This window comes from Equus asinus, chromosome 3 (assembly GCF_041296235.1).
Source record: "Equus asinus isolate D_3611 breed Donkey chromosome 3, EquAss-T2T_v2, whole genome shotgun sequence".
NCBI classification, from domain to species: Eukaryota; Metazoa; Chordata; class Mammalia; order Perissodactyla; family Equidae; genus Equus; species Equus asinus.
Genome location: NC_091792.1, coordinates 30,827,311 through 30,850,007, shown reverse-complemented (window position 1 = coordinate 30,850,007; position 22,697 = coordinate 30,827,311). Strand labels below are relative to the sequence as shown.

Sequence of the window (22,697 nt, the reverse complement as noted above, 5' to 3'; positions counted from 1 at the left end):
TGAGAGAAGTGCTAACAAAACGATAGTAATTGCAACTCTTTGATGGTATTGATCTAGTAGGAAGCAAGAAACTGATGCTTTATAGGAGAGTCGGGAGAATGACAGGAGTGATAACTTGAGCGAAACAGAGGATGAGTTCTCACCTACAAATGCAGGAAATGGCTTAAATAGGAGCAGGCAGGAAGGTGCAAGAAGGGAGTGCAGATGCTTAGAGGTCCTGGGATCTAGGAAGTCTGCTGGGCTTCTTATCTGATTGCTTTATTTTTCTTAGTGAAACTGAAAGCAAGGCTGTCAGCTGAGAGTGAAAATGGGAGAGGCATTGCCTGGAGGGAGAGAGGAGAAGGTACAAAATAGTTATCTAAAACAGTGGGACTGTGAAAAGACAGAATATATGGAATGATGACAGATGAAGAGTCCATTCGGAATTCGCAGTCATGAGCCTTGAAGATGATATATGTTTGTTTCAGCCATGGTCAGCTGCCAGAAGAAAGGAACAGGAATAGAAAAGTTGAAGGCAGTGGTGTACTGGAGTTGGCTGCCACCTGAGCTGATGTTGAAAGCTTGAAATTGGCCATGGTGAGATTATTTACAACAGGGAAATCGGCAAGTGCTCCATATCAGCGTTTTGGGGTGTTTTTTCTATGGACAATTTGTTGTTAAATATTTACGAGAGCACTACTTCTTAGAGGTTATATACAAGGCCTATTCTATGATTTCTTTCATTCCACCTTTAAAAAAATTTTCTTAAGGAATTAATACTCAGAGATGGAGATAGTTTGTACTCAATTGACTTCTATTCAATGATACACGACTAGAATCATCAAAATTTTTATCAAAATTTTTCATACCTTAAAATTTCATATATGAAGTCCTAATTCCTAGAACTTTTATGAGCAGAGACAGAAAAGCAGTAATATTCATGCAAGTATGTCTAGCAAGAAATGGCACTCTGTGCTAGGAACCAAAGAGAATGGGATATCCTGGTGAAACCTTTGTTTTACTTTACCGTTCTTCAATCTTCTTGCTCCCTTAGTCATTTGATAGTCTTTGGGGAATGCTCCTGGGAAGATGGTCTTCGTGGATGAAAGTCACATCCCCAATTCAGAAATAACTCCCACTGAAGAAAGCATGCCGGAAAGCTAGGAAAAAGGTTGATATTATAAGAGGGATAACCTAGAATCTACTTCACTCTTTAAAGTAAACAATTTGTACATTTTAGTAATTTTATTATTAATGATTTACTTGATCTCAAACCAAAAGTGTGTCCACTGGAGCTGGGAACTACTGCTTTATTGTAGTTTTCATGTCAAGATCATCAGTGGGAGTTCTTAAGTGTCTTGAAGCAGCCTTTGTGCATTGAAAGAAGTTTGCCCTATTACTTAGTTTTTAAATTAATACTGTTTTTACTAAAGTTGCAATTACAAAGAAAACTAGCTTCTCTGAAGCTTTTAGTTTAACTAACAAATCTTGTTCTACTATTTATAAAATTAATAAGCAAAGCATAATTGTCTTTTCTTTGATGAAAGCTCAATTAATTCAAGTTGAATAGACTAAATTACTTTAAATAATTAACCCCATTGACAAATTTAGTAAATTACACATTCTAAAATATTTTAGGCTGTACTTAGAAATTTAATATATTTTATTTTTAAAACATTAAAAAAAAATTCTGAGATCTCAAAAGCAAAACCCTAAGAAGAAAAACCTACCTATACATTTGTAAATGTCATAAAGCTTGTAAACAGAGTGCATCTCCAGTTTCCATATGTTGACAAGCTTAGTCAAATTCTCAGATATAGTTTTAGCTTAAAGGCGCAATTCCAGAATCCATTACACATTTTAATTTATACTCACATCCTTTAATTTACCAGATTACATTAAACATTATAAATTCTTTAAACGCCAGATATATAAAACTGCCCTAATAATTAAAAAGTTTGTTCTAGACTTTGAACGCAAAGTATAAATGATCTTGGGTTAATACACTTCATCACCTCTGTATTTAATTTCAAACTTTCTCTGGGTGATAAACTACATAATCATCAAGGGAAGCACATCCACCATTTCAGAGGAGTGAGGTTGACGATTTATGATAATGACATGATTACTTATGGGTCAGAACCCAGGGACAAAATGCAAGGGCTGCCTACATGCAGAATGATTATCTGAACTTCAAACTGACATGCTTAGTCCTTCTTTAAAGTCACTATATGATCAGGGACTTTAAATCCATACTGATATCCAGTTCTTTCACCCAACTTGCATAAAATCAAGCCTGTATCCTCAATGAAGTTTTATGTAATTTCCATTGACTAATCTAACTACCGCTTAATTGAATTCTGCAGTCTTTCAAATTTTGGGGATGTGTGTGACTAGAGATGTTCTTATTCTATATTGATGTGTTTACCTTGACTTTCTCCGTCAAGTTCCTGTTTAATCCTCTGGAGTATATACTCAGAAGTGGAATTGCTGGATCACAGGGTAATTCTGTATCTAATATTTGGGGAATCACCGTACTGTTTCCCACAGTGACTGCATCACATTACATTTACACCAGCAATACATCTAATTTTTCCACATCTTAGTCAACACTCATTATTTCCTATGTTTTGCTGTTGTTGTTGTTTTTCTGTTTTGTTTTGTTTTTTCATGATAGCCACCCTAATACATGTGAAGCGGGTCTCATTGTGGCTTTAATTTGCATTTCTGTAATGACAAGTGATGTTGAACAGATGTTCACATGCTTCAACAATTATATTTGACGTAAAAGTGAGCATAGTGTATGGGAAAGAGCATGGCATCTGTATTCAGAAAGACTAGGTTAGATTTCCAAGTCAAATAATAACCACTATATGACCTAGAATAGTTTATTTAAACTATTTGAGTCTTCACTTAGAAAGTGACAAAATAGTACTATTTTTCAGAGTGTAAGGAACACACTCAAATAATGGTCATTGTTATTGTTGGGGCCCTGGGCAGGCCATCCCAAAATATCCCACAATAACATGTGGATTATTTTGAATAAAGGTACTTGAGAAGCAAAAAGGGCTTTCTGACCCTCCTGGCTCTGTTCCCCTTGAAAACAGGAAATCAATCTTGGCTGTGAAAGGGGCTCTCCTTGCATCCTTATCAAGAGAGCTGGGGATTCAGTGCTGAGAAGCCTGCACAAACAAACCTCGCTAATTTACTACCTTAAGCCTAAACTCTGCTTAAATTCCTCAGTAACTACACAGGTAAAACCTAGGTTTCTTTGTCCTGCCGTTCCTTACAAATTTATTGTTTCTTCCTGTAAAAGATACATATACTGTCTGCTTTGTTCACTCTCCGAGCATCATTTCTTTATGATCTCCAAGATGTACGTATTAAACTGGATTTTTCTCCTGTTAATCTGGTCTTGTGTCAATTTTATTTTTAGTTCAGCCATAAGAACACAAGAAGGATAGAAATGAGATTTTCGCCCACCCCGGCAGTTTTGGGGAACCAGCCAGGAGACCTTACTGGCCGGAAAACTGCTTTCTCCCTGAGGCTGCTGCAGCTAAGAGATCCTGGACTTCTGACACAGAACCTGCTGAAAAGGTAAGCCTTCTCACCATGTCAGCCTCCCAGATCTCTGTCTCTAGAGTCCAACGGGAACAAAAGTTGTCAGTTTCTTTTTCTCTCTCTAAATTTAGATTGGAAGAAGAAAATATTTGGGAAACAAGTTTCTTGGACAAAAGAGACTCTAGTAAAGATTGGGGACAGTACTCTTGGTTTTGTTGATCCTTTCCTTCCGGAGATGGTCATTATTTTCCTCTATCTCTGTTGTGTCCTTTGTCATAAGGAGGAAGAAGCATAGTGTAAGACAGCTGGTACAGGCCCTTGATAAGTCTTCCATTCGAGTTGGCCTCATGGACTAGGGAGTTTCATGGTTCTCACTAAACCAGTGTCTATTTAGACAAACTTTGCTGTGGGTCTTCTATGTAAAAACTGGATGAGGTTTTGCCTTCTCCTTTTATGTCCTGAGAGCTTGGCTTTGTGACAGGTGAAAATATTTTCTCTAGTCTCTGTCATCTGGAAGGTGCATTTACTGGAGTGCACCTGCGGCCAGTTGATGAAAGACTGGAGTTCCAAGACATGCAGTCAAGAGCAGCGCTCTCTTTGTCTGGTGCCAGTTCTCTGAGGAGTTTGTCATAAAGGGTCCAGTCCATAAGGGCCCTTGTCATCTCAACCTTCTTTGCTTGTTAATGCTGGAAAAATCCCATTCCAATAGCACCTGCCCTGTGTCACAGATTAGCAGTTCTGTGACTGTAGTTGTCCCACACTCTTGTGGGAGATCTGAGACACCATTTTCACTACACCATCCTTACTGCCTATGCAACGAAGTTCTTTGATTTGTAGACGATTTTTGGGAGTGAACTTTTGGGATCTTGTGAGAGCTGCATCCTTTGCATTCTCCTTTGGGGATGCCTCTTGTGTCCATGGTTAAGCCATAATAGTGATTTGAGTCACTGTTGAGATCCTACTCATCAATAGCCAATGAATCCTTGAAAATGGAAAAAATTTTTTGAGAGCCCTCATATTGCTGTATTGGCTAGCCATTGAGACTCCCTTAATAAGATGGAAAGACAGAAATTAGAACAAGAATCAAGTCCACCCAGACCCCTTCTTATCCACCTTCAGACATTTGCAGGTATTGTAAAAAGCCAGGACATTGGAAGTACAGTGTCTGGCACTTAAGAAGGAAAAGGAAAAAAGTAATATAACAACTAGACTTAGGGACTCTCTAACAAGATGAGAGAACAAAAATTTAGGCAACACAAAAATCCAACCTAAAACCCCCTTTTTAAAATCTGGCTCCATCTGCTTGTTTTAGTTTCCTTTTCCTATAAGTGTTACAGAGAGGACTCCAGCCTAATCTCTAAGAGTATACAGATTACTCATGTAAACACTGAAAGCCGGAGAATAAGTTCAGCAGTAGCACCTAGGACAGGCAATAAAGCTTGTTTTACTGGGCTCTGTAATCAGACTCTGCCAACTTCAGTCCTTCCTATGTCTTCTCCTTTGTAGATTTATCCTAGAACCCCCTCCCAGGGAATTTATGTCTCTGGACAACAGCCCTTTTAGCTCCACTTAATGGCGATTCTGTAATGCCTGGTCAAGAGAAAAAAATTGCACATTGTCCTTTCCTTTCCAAATCCAGACCCATTGGTTATTGATCATTTCTCTCCTGGGGATGGCTATTACCTTCTTGCTTCCCTCATTTTGTGTCTTAAGGGCTTGGCTTAACTTTCTGCCCACCTGGGACATGCCTGCAGGTTGTCAATTCTTTCTTTGGGCTATCTTCCAGAATGACTCTGGATCTTGAGAAAGTAGCAACCTTTGAGGACACCTCTTGGGTTCATAGAGTTTTTTAATGTTTCCAGAAATATTTACTGTTTGTCTCAGCTGAAAACTGACAAGATATTTAGAAGGTTTTACTATTTATTTTTTTTAGTAGCTCTATGGTCAAAAATTGGCCAAATTGAAAACTGTATTCAGAGCCTGATAGGAACTTTTTATAGTCTTTCTTCCCTAAGTTAATATAAGACTATGTACCCAGAGGAAAGAAGCAAATTAGGAATAATGTAATTGGACGAGTAGATCAACCTATGTATGATGTCATTTAAGTTACAACCCAAATTCCGAGGAATTGAGGGTAACTGCCTTTATCTTACAAATCTTTACAAAACTGAAAATGCAGCTCTAAAGGCAGTTTGGATTCTGCCCACTTCCTTTTTCACCAATCCCAAAACCCCCTCTATTTATCTCAGAAAGCTTGTAACATCTCCGGGAACTCTTATTTAGATCATCCCTAATTCCTTATTTCCTTTAAAATTTTCTGAAGGAAATTACCCTGAAACTCCTAGATATAAAAAAAAACTTGCACTTTTCCTCTCTCCCTTGAAGTTATAAATTTCACCACGTCTTTAGAATGTAACCACCTTAGGAGATAACAGGCTACAATTGCCTGAGACTTAACCTGGCTAACTCAATTGGTAAAGCTGAAGGCTGGAAGGAAGAAAAGGGAAAAATGTTTTGTTTTAAATAAAGGCTGCTAGAGAGGCTCTTTTGCCCTAAATCTAATTCATAGCTTCCTTTTCTGAGGTAAACATATCTTAAAAGTCTGCCCGACGAATATTAACAACAACAACAAAAACCCCACAAAACTTTTAAATAGGTGATCTTAACTTCTTCCATCTGCTAGAGACACAATTATTTATAAATTAGTGAGTTTTGTATTGTACCTGATTCATGTCTAAAATTTTAAAAATAAAAGCTATAAGATCTCTGTTTGTGTCTATATATGTGTATGTACCTTATAGATATGGTATATTTATACCTCCAGATGGTATTAGCAAAATTCATTTCTAAAGAGCTCTAGCTAATTAAAGTAAGCACTTATATAAATTATTTCTAAATATAATAGAAACCAACCCAAATGTTTTTCAAGTTAATGTGATATAAAATAATCATTGGTAAATAAAAGCTTGCTTAAGTTTGTTGGTTTAATTAAAATAGTTATGCCTTCAGAGTTATCAGCATTGGATATAATGCAAACATGTAACTTTTATTCTACCCGGGTTATTAATCAAATAAGCTCATGTTATCTCTGTTATAAAATTTGTCAGCAGAAATAAGAGTAATAATAATAATTTAAGATAATGGCTAACTGCTTTAATGTCTTATGAAATTTTCATGAATAATCTAAGTATGATTGTTAAGAACAAATGAATTATACAGATGTTAAGAAAATAAAGAATTTTAAGTATAGTTAATTACATTTTATGATATACGTGCTTAAAGCATAACCCTCCCAAGTTTTTTGATAGCTTAAAACTTTAGATTTTTACTAGGTAAGGTTGAATGTTTATATAATCTCCAGATAAGATAAAATAATATAACATTAATTACTGTATAAGGGTTTGTTTTCTTCTGGCTCTTATTAAAGAGAAACTAAAAGATACATTTCAGTCTATGAATAAACATGTTTTGTGCTTTATTGAAAGATTGCACTATGAAAAAATATGTTTCTAGAAATTATAAAATATATTCATAAATTTCTCTATCTAAAGAATATGGGTATAACATACAGTTCACAATTGCTTACTTTTTAGTTTTCACTCGAAGTAAGATTCCTAAGGGTTAGGAATCCTAATTATTATAAATAATTAAAGCTACTAAAAATAATAAGGGAGAAATCTCTGTATGCAAGGAAAATAAGATGTATGTTTTGGGGCAGAAGAAAGTATGAGAAATGGAGATGCGTTTTGTAGAGGGAAAAAATAATTTTATCCCAATATAAAGCTTGTTCTTTCTCAATTTATAAAAAGAGAGAACAAGGGATAAACTAAAATGGACAGAGAAAGTTATAGAAGGTTTGTAGAAAAGGAATCTTTGGAAGGCGATTTTACGTGTAGTCAGAGCTGGGGGCTGGCTGAGACTGGAATGAACTTAATTAAGTTAATGACTTTTAATGCCAAAAGTAATCTGGTACAAAATTAAAATTTGATTTTTTCCTCCCTGTACAAAAAAGAGAGAGAGAGAGGGAAGAAAATTTTTCCTTGTATGGTCGAGTTAGGTAAAATTAAATTATTTTAAGAATTTTAAAAATCAGCTTTATAGTATATTTATGTAAAACAAGAACTTAATTTTCTCTTTGTCTCTTAAAAGAACAACATTTTCTTGGAATATTGGTCTGCTCCTGATAAAGAGATTATGAAAGACTTTTCCTTACTTTTTTGTACTTTATCAGAATTATTTCCTGTGCATTGTGTTAAAAGCTGAGTCTTTTCTATTAAAAAGAGACAAGCTTTTTCAGGCATATGAACTTCTTTATTTGTCTTTGAGATCTTCTTGTCACTTTGGTTAAATAGATGATTAAATGTTGTTTCCTAATGACTTGTCTTCCTATTTAGGTAAGTGTTTTAAGACTTCTTTGATATTTTTGATGAACTTCCCCAAATCAAATTCTGAATAAAGTCTATCTGATGTCTAGCTAACTTCGAGATTTTTCAGAGGATCCCTGAAACATTTCAAAAGATTTGTTTTCTCTCTTTATAAAAAGAGGGGTATTAAACTAATTAGGCTTCTTTGATATGTTGAATTACATGGAAAGAATTATCAAATAAGAACATTAATCCTTCTTTATAGCATAAGAGTTCCAGAAATTCTATGAAATTCCTGGAAGTCTAACATGTCCTGTTATAAAATGTCTGTCATCAAAATTACAGCTCACACTAAGCATTAGGAATACACCTTAGCTGACTTTCAAGCAAAGGCAGCAACAAGAGACTCTATAAAGTTTATGACACATGTGCACAAAGTTCATTCTGCTTCTGCAAAAAAACATTGACTTCTCATTGCCAGACTTCTGCCATCCCACTGTCCTTGTAACATGGCAACAGTCTGCTCCTGAATCAGAGAAATTAAGATGGATAACAATAGCCACAAATTAAATAAGTACTCAGGCAGCTGCTTTGTTTTTCCTGGTTTCCTGGCAAATCTCACCTTTTGGTTTTTACATTCTTTCAACCACTATAGGAAAAAATGTTTCTGCCCCCAGAGACCTCAGAACTCTTCCCTCTGGGTTCTTTGAGCACCTGCAACTAGACTTCATTCAACTACCACTTAGTATGGATTGTCAAATGTTCCTGTCACTGTATGAATGTTTTCCAGATGGGTCAAAGTTTTCCCTTGCCACACAGCTGACCCCCTCACAATGGCAAAGAAACTCTTAGAAAATGTGTTTTCCACTTGAGATAAACCTTCCACAATTGCAGGCAAGTCATACAAGCCTTAACAAAAACCTTGGAAACTTTCTGGAATTACCACTGTCCTTATCAACTTCAATCATCAGGCAAATTTGAGAGATCTAATGGAATAACTAGGTTCAAGCAGAACCGGAATTAGTTCCCTGGCACTAAATGAACTGATGAGGATGCTTATAATCTTTATGACTTTTTTCTGAAACATTACTGTGTTTTTAATCCTTTATTTTTCCAGATTTAAGGAAACCTTTTTTTCTTTCCTCCTAAGCTATCTATGACTTACAGTAATTTGGTGAATTATACCTTTATAAGTAGAATTGAAACAATTACTTTTTCTCCCTACCTGATCCCTCCAGAATTCAGAAACTCTCACTGAATATTCTTATTTTCATAACAATATATTTATTTGCATAAGTTCAATAAGAATCTATTCTTCTTATAACAGGATGCAATTGGAAACGTTAGTTATATTACCAAGGCTTTGACTGGAATGTCATGTTTGAGAAAGACATGCATAAACTCAGATATGACCAAACAGCTTTAAGGAATGAAGGTTGACTCTATGAAGGCAATAAAATCCCTTGAAAAATATCCTAGTACCTTACTTACAGGGTTCCTGACAGCCTAAAGTGGTGATTAAAGAAGATCACTTCTTAGCAGATGCGAGTAACTCAAGTTATGTTGTGAACCTCAAGAAGAGAGAAATTTACCCAAATCTAGAGGCATTGCAGGCAGAGCATTTGGTTTGGCTTCTTAACCTGAAGAGGCTATTAAAAGCTCAATCTAGAGATTTGTTATAAAGAGTTCCAGCAAAGCAAATTTAAAGAGCCTAAACAATCAATCACTATTCTTGCTGTACTTATGTAAAGAACTAAGCAAAGTTTATTGAAACTAGACTTATTTTTGCAAACAAATTAGCCTTAATTTGGCTATCTTTGATAAAATAAGGGTGATTTAAGAGAGAAAAATTATGTTTCAGTAAAAACTATAATACACACATGAATATTGGATTCTAGTGTTAATTTTCTTTTAAGTTTTGTTATTTATCTAAACACTGGACTGGATCCTAAATTCTTCTAATTTCCTCATATATTTGGCTACAACTCTCCAAACTGTTTCCAATTTTCCTCCCACTTTTGACTTGAAATCATTAAGAACTAAAGCTGCCCTTTTTCCCGGAAGCCCTGCAAATAGAAGCTGATATATACTGATATAAACTGAAGAGAGATTGCCACAACAGCCTGAGTTTAAACAACCTTTGCACCTGTTGCTGAGTAAGCCATCAGAAAGTTTATGTGAACACCTGATGATATCATCAGAGACGTTTCAAACTGCAAAAGATGCTTTGACCCTGACATCTAGAGATCTTCTTGATTGGCTGCCCCCTAGGCTTAGAAACTGGTTTATAATTTGCTCCAACCATTAGCAATTGTTTTTCTTCATTTCCATAGAAAGGCCTCTTATTAAATACCTGATTGCTTGCACTGTAAACATAACTTTGGAAGCCCACCTGCATCACTGCCTTCTGAAAGGAGACACAAATGTTTAACTGAACTGACCTATTTTCAAAACTAAAAGATTAATTCAATGGAAATAATGGAACAATCTACCAGGTCAACTTATATGTGAAACTTCCAGGGAATTTTCAGAGGGAACTGTTGGGGCCCAGACCTGGTCACTCCAAAATTTCCCACAATAGCGTATGGATTATTTTGAATTAAAGTTATTTGAGAAGCAAAAAGGATATTCTGACCCTTCCGGCTCTGTTCCCCTGAAAGCAAGAAATAAATTTCCCATGTGAAAGTGGCTCTCCCTACCTCCTTATCATCAAAGTTTTGGAATTCACAGCTGAGAAGCTTGCACAAACAAACCTTACTAGTTTACTACCACAAGCCTAAACTCTGCTAAAATTCTTCACTAATTACTTACCTCAAATCTAAGTTTCTTTGTCCCATCATTCTTCAAAAATTTATTATTTCTTTGTGTAAAAGATAAATATGCTGCCTGCTTTGTTCACTCTCCAAGCATCATTTCTCTGTGATCTCTAATGCATGTTAACCTGGGTTTTTCTCCTATTAATTTAGACTTTTGTCAATTTTACTATGAGTCCAGGAATAAGAACACAAGAAAGGTAGAAAGGGGATTTTCCCCCACCTTGACATTACCAGTAGTATTGTAAAATAAGAAAATAAATTTAATGTTTCATTTCAAAATACTAGATATACTGGCAAAATTCCAAACGAGATTCCAGTTTTTCAGATAGGGAGAAAAATCTCTATTTCCCAAGTCATTTAACATCACATTAGGGAGAAATAAAAAGCTAGTTCTTAAAATGATAAGACTAATGATCATAAACATATTTTAATGCATAAAAGTTAAAGTGAAATAAAATATTTTAATGTCCTTTTTCTTAGATAAAACACATCCCACATTTTTTCCCTTTTCTCTACTCCCAAACTCTTTTGCATGCTTAAAGTTCTGCATTAAACAACAGAAATTCTAGATTTCTTGTAATGGGGGCTTGAACAAACTAATAAATCTTGAACTACTGGCAGACATTCTCCAGTAGCAGACACAAGGCTGATGTTTTATTTGTTTAATAGAGAGGGAGAATTAGTTCTGGTCGTGCTGTTGGGCACAGTGACAGATCTAACTCCCCTACCTAAATGGGAACCATTATTTTCAATAAATTCTTCTCCCATGTCAGAGCAAATGGAGCCCAAGACCCTGTAATATAGACAAAGGAGACGAAGGACATGGGACTGCCCACTCGTTTTAGGCAGAGATCTGTCACAGATGGAAGCAGGATTGATTAAAACATCCATTTTCTGACTTCCTGCCAAGTTATATCACTTGCAGATGAGGCGAACGGCCTGAAAAGTAATCTAGCTCGCAGTCATTTATCACACCTCGCCGTTTCACCTTTGGTGTTTAAGAACTCCCCTTTTCCAAAAGCAATTGGTGACTATGCAGAGATTCATGTATGTCTCTTAAAGCAATCAAGTCTCAGAAACATAAAAATTCTGTACCCATAACACACTGAGTACATAAGACGTGCACTGAACTGGTCCTCGAAGGAATTAAAAAATACTCTCAGCCTTTCTGATTGGTGATGATCCCTAACTCTCTGGAGAAAAGTGAGTTTCATGGCTTCCATTGAAAGGCTTGGGTTAATGATTATGTCATCTCTTCTTGTACCTTCCTAATGGAAGAGCACACAAGGTGGAAACAATCATTTTTTTAGAAACATGACTCAGGCCTGGGTCTGAATCCTCGCACCACCACTTCATTATCTGTGTGTGACCTGGGGCAAGATATTTAATCTCCATGAGCTTCAATTTACTCATGCTAAGATAGGGATTATAATATCAGCCTTGTAGGACTTTTGATATGATAAAATGTCATAATGTTGGTGAATGCACCTAACAGTGCCAGACTAGCAGGTATTCAAAATAAGTTTGTTGTAATCTTTTTTTTACTGTTTTATTATTATTAATTATAAACTTCCCATGTATGTATGACTCATCTCTCTAACTTTACATACAAGCTCCTCAAGGGTAGAAAATCCTACCCCCTTTTTCTTCTATACTAATATAGGGCATTGCATGTAGTAATCAATACGGTATGTCTTTTTCCCTAATAATAAAAATAATATATGTTCATCTTAGATGATTTAGAAATACCATGGCTATAAAGAAAAAAATTAAAATTGCTCATAATACAACACGAAAGAGAGAGCCACTGATAATTCATTTTGGCGTATTTCCTGCTAGTCTTTTCCCCATATGTATTTTTAAAAATTAGGATCGCGCAGTACTTAGAGATTTGTGGTCTGTATTTTTCATTTAACTTAATGCAATGACATTTCTCATATCAGTATTTTTCAAAAATGTGAATTTTAGAAGCTTCATAGTAGTCCATCAACTGAATGTTCATACTTTATTTTACCTCCTTTTACACATTTGTTTCCAAATTTCCACTATTATAAATAATTCATTAAATATTATACATAAATCTTTGTGCAAATTTCTTTTTCTTTTCTTTCTTTCTTTCTTTTTTTTTTTTTTGCAGGGGAAGATTCTCCCTGAGCTAACGTCCATGCCAGTCTTCCTCTATTTTTTAGTATGTGGGCCATCAGCACAGCATGTCTGCTCACAGAGCTGTGCAGGCCTGTGCCTGGGAACCAAACCTGGGCCATTGAAGCAGAGTGTGCTGAATTTAACCACTAGGCCATCAGGGCTGACCCTGTGCAAAGTTCTTATTATTCTCTTAAAAAGTTCATAAATGGAATTAAAAGGTCAAAGAGAGAGTGTATTTTTATTTCTTTTTAAAAATTTTATTCTGTCTATCTAAAATTTAAAAAACTCAATTCATCCACTTCTCCCATGCCCCCACCCCCTAACACTTGTAACCACCAATCTGTTCTTGTTCTCTGTATCTATGAGCTTGGGGTTTTTTGTTTGTTTGTTTGTTATTTTAGATTCCACATATAAGAAAGATAATATGATATTTGTCTTTCTGTATAGTTTATTTCACTTAGCATAATTCCCTCAAAGTCCGTATTGTCACAAATGGTAAAACTTCATTCGTTTTCGTGGCTGAATAATATTCCATTGTGTTTATATACCACTATTTCTTTATCCATTCATCCACTGCTGGACATTTATGTTGTTTCTGTACCTTGGCTGTGGTAAATAATGCTGCAATGAACATGAGGTGCATATATCTTTTCGAATTAGTGTTTTCATTTTCTTCAGACAAATACCCAGAAGCAGAATTCCTGGATCATATTGTAGTTCTATTTTTAATTTTTTGAGGAAACTCCATACTGTTTCCCATAGTGGTTGCACCAATTTACATTCCTGTCAACAGTGTACAAAGGTTCCCTTTTATCCACATCCTCTCAAACACTTGTTATTTTTTGTCTTTTGTATACTAGCCATTCTAACAGATGTGAGGTGATATCTCATTGTAGTTTTGATCTGCATTTCCCTGATGATTAGTGATGTTGAGCATCTTTTTATGTACCTGTTGGCCATCTGTATGTTCTCTTTGGGAAAATGTCTATTCAGATCTTCTGCACATTTTTTAATTGGATTGTTTTGGGGTTTTTTTTGCTATTGAATTGTATGAGTTCTTCATATATTTTTGATATTAGCCCCTCATAAGATATATGATTTACAATTATTTTCTCCCATTCGATATGTTGCCTTTTCCTTTGTTAATGTTTTCCTTTGCTGTGCAGAAGCGCTTTAGTTTGATATAATCCCACTTGTTTATTTTTGCCTTTGTTGCCTTTGCTTTTGGTGTTGGATTAAAAAATCATCACCAAGACCTATGTCAAAAAGCTTATCACCCATGTTTTCTCCTAGAAGTTTTATGATTTCATGTTTTATGTTCAAATCTTTAACTAATTTTGAGTTAATCTTTGTGGATGATGTAAGATTGTGTTCCAGTTTCATTCTTTTGCAAGTTGCTGTCCAGTTTTTCCAACACCATTTATTGCAGAGACTTTCCTTTCCCTATTGTATATTCTTGGCTCCTTTGTTGTAAATTAATTGGCCATTTATGCATGAGTTTATTTCTGAGCTTTCTATTCTGCTCCATTGATTTTTGTGTCTGTTTTTATGCCAATACCGTGCTGTTTTTGTTACTAAAGTTTACAATATAGTTTGAAATCAGGGAGTGTGATGCTTCCAACTTTGTTTTTCTTTCACAAGATAACTTTGGCTGTTTGATATCTTTTGTGGTTTCACACAAATTTTAGAATTGTCTTTTATTTTGGTGAAAAATACCATTGTAATTTGGTAGAGGTTGCATTGCATCTGCATATTGCTTTGAGTAATACGGACATTTTAACATATTAATTCTTCCAATCCATGAGCATGGACTATCTTTCCTTTTATTTGTGTCTTCCTCAATTTCTTTCATTAATGTCTCAAAGTTTTCAACCACCTTGATTAAACTTATTCCTAGATGTTTTCTTCTTTTGGTGTAATTGCAAATGGGATTGTTTTCATAATTTCTCTTTCTGATAGTTCTATATTAGTGTAAAGAAATTCAACACATTTTTGCATATTGATTTTGTATCCTGCAATTTTACTGAATTTATTGATTAGTTCTAACAGTGGTTTGATACAATCTTTAGGGTTTTCTATATACATAATACTATTTCATCTGCAAATCGTGATAGTTTTACTTCTTCCTTTCCAATTTGGATGCTTTTTATTTATTTTTGTTGCCTAATTGTTCTGGGTAGGACTTTCAATATTATGTTGAATAAAAGTGGTGAGAGTGGACATCTTTGTCTTGTTTCTGATCTTAGAGAAAAAGCTTTCAGATTTTCACCATTGAGTATGATTTTAGCTGTGGGCTTATCATGTATGGCCCTTATTATGTTGAGGTACGTTCCCTCTACACCTACTCTGGTGAGAGTTTTTATCATAAATGGATGTTGAACTTTGTCACATGCTTTTTCTGCATATATTTAGATGAAATTGTTTTTTATCATCCATTTTGTTAACATGATGTATCACATTGACTGATTTGCAGATGTTGAACCATCCTTGCATCCCTGGGATAAATCCCACTCAATTATAGTGTATGATCCTTTTAATGTATTGTTGAATTCAAATTGTTAATGTTTTATTGAGGATTTTTGCATCTAGCATTTTGTGTGTGTGTGTGAGGAAGATTGGCCCTGAGCTAACATCTGTTGGCAATCTTCCTCTTTTTGCTTGAGGAAGATTGTTACTGAGCTAACATCTGTGCCAATCTTCCTCTATTTTATGTGAGATGCCACCACAGTGTGGCTTGATGAGCAGTGCTATTTCCATGCCCTGGATCTGAACCTGCAAACTTCAGGATGCTGAAGCAGAGAGTGCGAACTCAACCACTATGTCACTGGACTGGCCCTGCATCTAGCATATTTTTAAGGCTCATTCCTCTCCTCTCTTTAATTAACATAACTTTAACTTATTATATAAGATTCAGGTATTATAAATATCACTATTTCTTGTGGAAAGCAATCATATCTGCTCTGTTTACTGCTGTTTACCCAGTGCCTTGCACATAGTAGTATCCCAAAACATATTTGTGAAATTGCATTAGCTTGAATGACTTTAAAATCTTGGCGCTATTGACATTTTGGGCTGGATAATTGCAGGATGTTTAGCGGCATCCCCGGCTTCTACCTACTTGATGCCAATAGCATTTCCCCATTTGCAACAACCAAGAATATCCCCAGTATTGACAAATGTCCCCTCAGGGAAAAAAATCCTGCCTCCTCACCACAGACATGACATTGAGAAACACTCTCTTATGTTAATCTAAATTCAAAATCACCTAGAATTTCACTACATATACATACATTCTGCTAACATTTGGTGCATATCTTTTGTCTATGCATTTATACATACATATTATTTTTCAAATAGGGTTATACTATTTATAGGCTTTTTGTACTATGTTGTTTATTTTTAATTACTTAATGTATCTTGGACCAACCCTGACAATGATAAACATCTACATCATCATCATTAATGGCTATATAGTATTCCATTGTGTGGATGCACCAAAATTTCTATAACCAAATCCTTATTGACATATACTCTGGTTGTTCTCAATTTTTAACTATTATAAATACTATATCACTTAAGTAAATGTTTTGTATATATATACATACGTACATACATCTTTAAGCACTGCACAGTTTCTTCCTTGAGGTAAATTCCTAGAAATGGAAGATACTACCAAATTTTTCTTCAGAAGTGTATACCAATTTATATTTGCAGAATTAAATTTGAGAATATGTAAACTATATCAATTTTTATTTCCTTTACTAATTTAATTTGACAATATGCAGATATTTTCATTTCCTTGTCAAGTCTAGTTAGTATAAGTATTTTTCATTTCTTTCCAGACCTTTTATGACCTTACTGCTTTTTTAAGGAACACTATTTTTGTTTGACACTATGACAGATAAAGTGTGATTATTCATACTTAGGTACTTGGCAGACATTTTACTCTTCAAAGGAAACAACTGACAGTATTTATTGCCAATAATAAAATATGAATTTTCAAATTAAAATTAAAATTTTGAAGAATTTGTATCAACCACCACGAACTTGACAGCTTCCCAATACCTAAGGACTTTCTGATGAGATCTGCAGTAATATTAATGAATAAGATGTGGTATAATTGAATATATCACTAGGAAGCTCTTCATAACTCAATGAACTAATATTTTTCAAATGTACACATTTACAAAGTCATGTAAAAGTAAACGATTGATTATAAGTGCAAGATATACAATGGATTTTAACATAGAGTGTGAAAAATTCATTGTATGGTTTCAGATGCCATACTGCAACTAATCTTTAAGAAACATTGATCAAATTTTAGTGTAGTATCACAGAAGGGTATTCACAGTTACTTGGAAAAGCTATTTGAAATACTTTTCTCTCTCCAAATTACATATCTTCGTGAGGCTTCATTTTCTTCATATATTGAAATAAAACAACATAATAAAACAGATTGGATGCAGAAATAGATATGAGGATCCATCTACCTTCTATTAAGCTAGATATTATAAAAATTCCCCCAAATGTAAAACAATATCACTCTTCTCACTAAATTTAGTTTTGTCTTGGAATGTACTTTTCATGAAATATGTTATTTATGTTAACATATAATAGATTAAGTATTGATATTTTAAAATGAAGTAACAAATATTTTTAAATTTCTCAGTTTTAATTTCTAATATGGTAAGTATAAATAAATATAACCTGTATAAACACAAGTTCTTTGTGATTTTTTAGTAATTATTATAAATATAAAGAGGTCCTGAGATCTAAAAGTTTAAGAACCACTGTTTTAAAGAATATTTTTTTGAAGGAAGTGAAATAGTTTATGGACTTTCTATAGTTTACATATTTTCTATTAGTCTTATGTCATTTCTTGTGGAGAAAACCTGTGTTTAGGAGTGAAAATTAGGATGACTTTTCTGAAGCAAAATCTGTGAGCATGTTTAAACATGTTAAATTCTTGCTTTATTTATTCCAGGAATGCCTCTTCTAGGAACTTATGGTAGATAAAAAAGGGACCCATGCAAAAAGTAAAGTTTACTTAAACATATACGTAAATTTAAGACACTGTTTATAATCAGAAAAAATGTAGAAATGACTTGTGTCCATCCATACATATATTCTTCAAGATTTTTCTCTTGATTCCTTTCTTTTTTCCCCCGTACTCTCATAACTGCCTTTCAAATGACTTCCAAACTGATACATCTAGCCCAATTCTAAATATTTCCAAAATCTGGGAGAATTTCCCCTTTGAATCCGGAGTGAATGTTGAAGATTCTACCATTATTTCAAGCTCAAAATAATAAAAACCAAATGTTTCTGTTGAGCCATGTGAAATTGGCAATAACAATTGCTTTTGCCTTAGAAAAACAGGAATTTCACATGGTTCAACCTAGCAAAATGTAACATCTTCCTGCCAAAACTTCAGTCTTTGCATTTTAAATTTTCTTCTTTAATTCTTTCATTTGCTATGTGTAAATAGTTGATAAGCTGTCCAGTCCTAAGTTTCTACTTCTACAGAATCCCTGTTTCTATTTGATCTCAGTTCACACAATTTATTACCCTAGTTCATGTCATCATAACCTCTCACTTGAATTATTGGAGGATTTCCTAATGGGTCTCAATGACTCATTCAGTCAGCAAATTGTGTACCTACACTATTTTATGCCCTGAACTGGGATGGAGTGCAAAGATGAACGGGACATGAATAAACTCTCTCAGAGGCTTCATGCTCTAGTTAACTCAGAAAAATTACAATACAGGATGGCATTAATAATAATGATGCTAACAAACGCTTAGAGTAACTAAAGTCAAACATGATGAAAGAAGTGAAGTATGTCTTTCATGTGCAAAGGGGAATTTTAAAAATTATTTTCCTTCATTCTTTAAAAGAAGTATTTATTCACCTTTTACCATCAGCCAGGCATTGTGGGCGGGTCTGGTGATACAGTGGGGAACAACACATTTCCCTCACAAATCTTATGGAGTGGAGAAGGCGGCCATTAACAATAGCATCACAGATATAAACACCTAATTATAAGCAGTGGTAAGTGCTTTGAAGGAAAAGTATTTTTCTGTATACTATGGTGGGGTGCACAGAAGGACATAGTTGAGATTGGAGGAGTGTGGACTTCAGGAGCCCTTTCACACGCCCTTGTACTCCCCGCCACCGTCCACAGTCTACATGGCCATGAGAGTTATAGCTGTGAAACAGATTTGATTATGTTACTTTCCTACTTAAAAATCTACAGATTAAAGAGCATAACTGTGTTTTCTGATGTTTTTTATATGTCATACATCAGAGAAGCACTCTAGGTATTTATTATACAAGTAAATGAGATGAGGAGAAAGAAGCTGAGGCTCTGAATTAAATATGGATGAGGACACGTATACGTGGTGCATTAGCCAGAGGCTAAATTAAAGTACTTAAGAGATTTGTCTTCGGGTATTCAAATCTGATCTTAGTGGGTCGTTATTTTCATAAAAAATAAACTGCATATTGGTTTTTACCTTTGTGTCTGTTTTAAATGGCAAAACGACATCTTCTTTAGAACATCTGCCTAATGATGTGTAATCACGAGGTGTTTTCCTCATATTATCATCAAATTTGTGCATTACTTTTGTTAATAGAATACTTTTTCTTTCCCTATGCTCATCTCAGAAACACAGAAGATAATTCTCCAAACGCTTTCCTGGGCTTTCTTAAACACCTTAATCCCATTCAGGATTCAGGATTCTAAATATAACATCTATCAGCTTTACAAAGATCCACCGAGCATTTTAAACCAAAGTTTATACCAATAACTATTGCCTTCATGTTGATTTGTTTCCAGAATACTAATGGATTTGGCTATGACTGGGGACAGACACCTGCCTACTTCCACTTTGGTGCATTTATTTGACTTCCCAGCAAGAATCATAGAGACCAAAAGACTTAACTCCATATATTCTGTTCTTCCTTGTTCCTGAAAATGTGGACTGATGCCAAACAGATATCTAACACTATCGCCAATTTTCTTTTGAAAAAGCTTAGTGAGGAGGCAAAGAAGATTGGAATAGAAAGAGAGGAACTTCTCACCAGGACTGGAGAAATTTAGTTTGATCCTTACCAACGTGCATTAGGAAACCTTGCTCCTAGGGCAAGATGAAGCAGAGATCCAAAAGCTTTCAAAGTCATTGTTGGTCCTTAGATCCAGGGAACAGATAATGATGGTAGAAGCTTTCTTAACTTACAGCTCTGTTGAAACCCTCACTTACCTTGTATATGGACCAGGTAAACTTCCTTCATATTTTGGGTATGTAAAGCAAGACTCTTGCCAATATTGGAGATAGCCATGCCATAAAATCCACACTCTCTCTCTTCAGGTAGTTATGTGACTTATCAATGGACTGGGAAGAAAGACTATAATTCTTTGCTTTTAGAGGTTTATCAAGCAATAATGGATCAAATAATGTTTTTCGAAACTCTTGATAGCCCAAGATGGACAGTTAAAATAGTTTCTTGCTGTAATGTATTTCTTATCAATACTTTTCGTATCAATTTAATTCTCCTTACAAATGAAACTATGATTTGCCATAAACTGAACTATAATCTGGGAATCCAGATATATTCTTTAGGCCCATATATCATCAACTATCTCGAATAGCAGCATGTCTGAACTCAGGAGGCAATTTTGTTGATATATGAGGCAGACTGGAACATGGCTTATTCTTTTGCTGCTATATTGACTTTGCTGTATGACAGTAGCAAGAAGACAGTATTTTTTATTTTTTATTTTCTTAAACAGCCAAATCTTGGAAAGTACACAAAAGAGGAAAAATATAGTAATTTTCCTGACTATATTGTCACTTTATTTTACCGTCAGGAATAGATTATAATAATAGAAATGGTTTTACTGTTTAATTATTGAAGATCATATTTTAAATAGTTATTCATTTTTTGGATTGTTACAAGGAAATATTTGTTAAAGTAAGTGATTATAAGAAAGAGGCCACTAGATATTTAAGAAAATGAGTGTATGAAGCTTTATAAGTGGTCTGAGGTTGAGGGACAAACATATTGAGTATTCAGTGTGTTTTAAGTGTTTGATATGCATTGGTTCATTCAATTTTCCCAATAATCCTGTTGAATAAGGGCTGTTGGTGTCTCACCCATATTTCTTTCCCCTTACCACTTCAGAGCACACTGTCTGATTTCCAATCTCTAGCTCCTGCATTTCTTCAACCTTTACCCTGGGGCTTTCTCTGGCTGCTGAAGCCTGTGGTGGTAGCTTACGTGGTTGGCTAATAGACTAGCAGAGAATTAAGTCCCCTTGGAGCAGCTTGCTTCCAAAGACTGACAAGAGTTGTTATCATGCCCCCACTCCTACCTCTAACCCTCCTCTGTTGGGGAATTGCACTGACTCCAGAAATTTCCCCAGTGGGCTTCAGCCACAAGGCTCACATGTCAGCTACCCCAAAACACACATTGTGTTGGCTACCTTCCCCTCCCTGTTTCAGTTTTAATCATTTCTACTGTCTTTTCTCTACTTTTTAACTAAAGTACTTACACTCAAATTCCTTTTTCAAAGGCAGCTTCTGGGTAAACTCCAAGTAAGACATCCCCTTTTTATAGAAGGAGAAACTGAGGCTTAGAAAAGTCAAGTTACTTCCCTGGGTTCACATAGCTACTCCCAGGATTCAGGGTAAAGATACTGACTTTAAATTTGAGCACTTAATCATTAGATATATAACTTGCATTTGGTAAAGTAAAAGCTCTCAACTTCACCTTCAACAATGCACTCATAAGCACTCATTAATAAAATTCTATCCACTCAGAGATATCTCAATAAAATTGAGAAACATGATTAGGAAAACAAAGTACAGTCAAAATAATCCAAGATCCAAACTGAATTCAAAAGTAAATTTCAAAAAGCCTGGACAAAGTAAACTCTTTGCATTTAAAGAGCAGGTGATTTAATATTTTAAGACTTAAGAAAAACACAAGTCTTATCACTTGTTCTATTATAACAAAGTCCTAATTGAGAAATAGAACATGCACAGTATAATACCCAGATCACACTACGCTCTCAACAAGCTTGCATCAGTTTCTTTATCCTTCTCGTCCTCCAGCTTGGTGTCTCCACTGTAAGGGGAGTGGTTTTCCCCTACTATGCATCAGAATCACAAGAAAGCTTTTGTAAGGACAGATGCCTGAATTCCTCTCGATGAAACTTGGACTCAATACATTTAGAAATGTGTATTTTAGAAAGCTCCAGATGAGGTTCTAGAATAGGAGTGCAGAGTGGTCACCGTGTGTATGTCATAGTCAGGGTTGAAAGAGACTTGCTGTTCCAACCTGCTAATCAGCACTGGTCTCAGTGAGTAAAGAACTTAAAGAAAAAAGACACTGTTTAAAGCCAACCCACTCATCTCAGACTTAAGAAATCAGCTTTGAAAATTCTCAGAAATTTTAATATGCTTGTCAGGAATCTGTGGGCCTCCTTGAATTTTCCTATAAAAATCTAAATACCCCAGCTATAATTTTGAGATATCCTCTTCACTCTACATGTAAGTAAATTTGAAAAGTGTCTTTATTTGTAGGATTTTATTCAATGTGGTGGATTAGCATGATTTGAGTTAATGGATTTTATATTAAGAATGGTTTCTTTTCCAAAAGTTGCTCTAGCATCAAGATAATTGTGTTTCTTAAGTTCCAAAATAACTTGTATTATGATTAAATTATGTGGCCTTAGAGAACAAAAGAATATTTCAAAATAAAATTCAAGGATTTGTAAAGCACAAAGGCAGAAGGGAGAATTTCTGTATTGTGTTGTGACTAATTCAA

At 34.8% G+C, this 22,697-nt stretch overlaps 1 protein-coding gene across 1 annotated transcript in view; it reads left to right on the top strand.

Annotated features, from left to right (window-relative positions):
- Window positions 1–22,697, top strand: part of LOC139044932 (uncharacterized) — a 186,965-nt gene that overhangs the window by 7,394 nt on the left and 156,874 nt on the right. Inside the window, exons 2-3 of the mRNA XM_070506524.1 lie at window positions 3,087–3,233; window positions 3,416–3,576. Coding sequence (XP_070362625.1) covers window positions 3,087–3,233; window positions 3,416–3,576 — 308 coding nt within the window. The remainder of the gene's footprint in view (window positions 1–3,086; window positions 3,234–3,415; window positions 3,577–22,697) is intronic.